The sequence below is a fragment of the Phytophthora parasitica genome, assembly GCF_000247585.1.
Source record: "Phytophthora parasitica INRA-310 unplaced genomic scaffold supercont2.7, whole genome shotgun sequence".
Lineage (NCBI taxonomy): Eukaryota > Oomycota > Peronosporomycetes > Peronosporales > Peronosporaceae > Phytophthora > Phytophthora nicotianae.
Window position 1 is genome coordinate 1,835,059 of NW_008648993.1, and position 2,897 is coordinate 1,837,955.

The 2,897-nt window shown below is 50.2% G+C and overlaps 2 protein-coding genes across 2 annotated transcripts; one reads left to right on the forward strand and one right to left on the reverse strand.

Annotated features, from left to right (window-relative positions):
* Window positions 1-560: 560 nt before the first annotated feature.
* PPTG_21714 (hypothetical protein) lies at window positions 561-1,271 on the reverse strand (the record flags this gene model as incomplete). Its single annotated transcript, XM_008899347.1, has 3 exons — window positions 561-564; window positions 606-1,071; window positions 1,187-1,271. The coding sequence occupies 3 exons, from the start codon at window positions 1,269-1,271 to the stop codon at window positions 561-563; spliced, it is 555 nt and encodes a 184-aa protein (XP_008897595.1).
* Window positions 1,272-1,464: 193 nt separating this feature from the next.
* PPTG_05593 (hypothetical protein) lies at window positions 1,465-2,529 on the forward strand. The gene has a single exon (XM_008899177.1). The coding sequence runs from the start codon at window positions 1,645-1,647 to the stop codon at window positions 2,383-2,385; it is 741 nt and encodes a 246-aa protein (XP_008897425.1). The 5' UTR covers window positions 1,465-1,644; the 3' UTR covers window positions 2,386-2,529.
* The last annotated feature ends 368 nt before the right edge of the window (window positions 2,530-2,897 follow it).

Below are 2,897 nucleotides of genomic sequence, written 5' to 3' on the forward strand. Positions count from 1 at the left end.
CTTGCGCTCCATTTGCTGCACGGGTTAATCCGTTGACTAACGTTAACTCGCATCTGTTTGCCATACGTTGCATTGCAGAAATCCAGCGTACTCTTTCTGCTTCGCAAGACGAAGGAGGTAGAGGCGGAATGCTGCTCAGGTCAGCGACGTACGATAGTATTTCGACGGCTCGCAAGCAGTCTTTCTGCCCACGATTGCTGGAGTCCTTCGGAAGGGACCCTAGATTCTCCATTATGTACTGGACGAGGAAGTCGGAGAGCTTCTTTCCCTTCAAGGTTGTGAGCCCTGCCGGCCAAGACTGTCCAACGAGTGGGGGGCGAAGCGGATTTGTGGGAGCTGGCTCAGCTTCGCGTGCCTGCTCAGGCGCGGCGTTGCTGCGGTCGGAACTTCCGCGAGTCGGTGTACTAGATAAGCGATCTAGAATTTGACGCATCATATTTTTGAGCTCCTCATTCGCTAGCACAAGCTGCTGGTGTCCGAGCAAAAGACGCTCAAGGGTGTCTGCAAAGGTATGTATTCCAACGAACTGTTCGGCTTGTTCCTCCGTACTGAGACTTTGTTTAACTATATGTAGCGGAAGCGCCAAGATGTTATCCATGACAAACCGCTTGCGGATCTTGCTGCCCCAGTCAAGGAGCTCTTCCTGGCACTGGCAGATGGGCGACAACGTGGCATGGACGCGCTGCATCTCTTGGTGGACAATATGCTGCGGTGAAACCTTCAGCGTATCGCGGTAATACATCAACAGCGTAGCGGTGAGACAGTCAGCGAATCCCTTAGGAGAAATCTTCGCAAAGTGCAGCAATCTGATAGCTTTAGCGTAGTCACTAACACGTGTAAATGTATGGTGCGATTCGTCATCAAAGCAGGCAAGGGTGGGTGGATGACCACCTTGCTTGGTGTCTGTCCAACCGCCAAGCACCTTCGCTACATTTTGGTCGCTTGCAGCAGTGGGCGATATGTATTCAAGCAGGGTCGCGAACCCGTCCATCGACCAGAGACCACGATGTGCTAGGTCGGACAAGTTGACACTGGCGTTGGAGCTGGCAAACGCGGCACCGCCCCGACGCGCTGAGTGGGATTGAAGGTTCTGGGTTAGCTTAGCTTCGTGGTCATAGTCGTAAACAGACTTTAATAATCTGTTAATGTATGCGGCCACGTGCGCGTCCGTGGTTGTTGCTGTTACCTGTGAAAACACTTTTGGAGAGGTATTGTAAGGATCCACTAGCAACTGACACGCAAGGGCGTGGAACGGGTCGATACTCCAGCATATTGGAGAGCAGAAAATGGATATAGTCTGCTGTTGACTGACCTTGATCCTTTAACAACAGAATATTTGATCACACGCTTTGAAGACACCTGAAGAGAAAATACCGTAATCCAGTAAGTAAGCTGCAGGTGGACTAGTTAGTACACACGCATGGTAAACGCTTGCTGTACTTTTCATTTTTTCCACTGCAATATGAGAATTTTAATCACGCTGGTGCACAATTCACTACTTTTGTACTAAATTACGATAATTTCTTATTTTGGACTGGACTGCGTGTGGATAAAACAAGCATTCAGCCATACGCCTCGATCAATCACTCCACAACCTGCCGAGAATCCCGCACACCCTACCGACCGGCACAGGCCCACAGCGACATGGTGCTCAAGCAGAAAACGCCGCCAGACTCCACCACTTCCCCCTCCTCATCTCCGTCCCAAATGGCGGGCTTCGTGCGCGTGGAGGAAGACGGCGAGAAACAGCGCAAGCGCTCGCTGTCAGCGTCGTCGCCGTGCTCTGTGGCCACTCCCGAGGGCCGCGCGAGTGCTAAGAGCAAGGTGTTCTCTCGTTGGCTCTACGGCGTTCTGCGCGGCGACACGCTGCTGCTCTACTGGCGCCGCACCGACTACAAGCGCAAAACGCCCCCGCTGGATTCGCTCGCGCTACAGATGCAGCCAGCCGCGCCTAACGAAAGCGTCTTTGGCTTCGATCACGAGTGCCTCTACGTACGTGCAAAGGATTCCGGGCGCATAGTCGCTCTTCGCATCCACCAACGCAAAGAAATCGTGCGCTGGGTCACTGCGCTTTATTATCAGAGTATCGGGAATGAAAAGGTAGAACAGAAGAAGGGCAACACCACAAACAGGAATAGCAGGCACGTCGTTTTACCTGCAGAGACTACTGAGCCAGTGCCAGAGACTCGCAAGAAGAGCGTGTCCTTCCAGGAAGAACCTCAGGTGCGCGTACTGCCGGAACAGGCCTACGACCCAGCCGATCTCTTTTACTCGGAGGATGACTACGAGCAGTTTTTGATGGAAAGGCCCTCACATCTGTCCAGCCTCATGAGCACTATTTATTCGAAGACAGCGGCTAAGCTACGTGTATCCAGGAAGAGATAAGACGAGGAATAATTGCTTTGTTTTTCGTCTCAATTATCTGACGACTTGGAATTTAATCTGTAGTGAGCTGTTGCGTGACGCAGTTCAGCTATATGATAAAGACTAAACGTTTTAATTTTGGATTTTGTGGGAGTTTGTGCAATATATTTTTTTTTTTTTACAGATATCCTCATCGCCAATAGCGGTCAGCAAGTCAGTTGAAAATATCTTTAGAACTCTCGACTATAGATACTGTGTCTCTTCAACTAGAGGTCGGAAGAATGGCAGTAGCTCATTGATATTTGGTCAGCAGTTTTATGCTTGGCGTGGACCCTATCAACTGTTGATATAAAAAAATTCTGCTTCCTGAAAAGCAATTCTAGCGGTGCAACTATGTCAAGAAAACAATAAAACACTCACGATATGGCTGAAGAGGCCCTACAGGTCTTTAAATTATCAAAATAAAAATGCATGCCGCCGAGCTAACGCATCTACTGCACCTGCTTCGCAGCCACAGCATCTGCTCTGTCTTC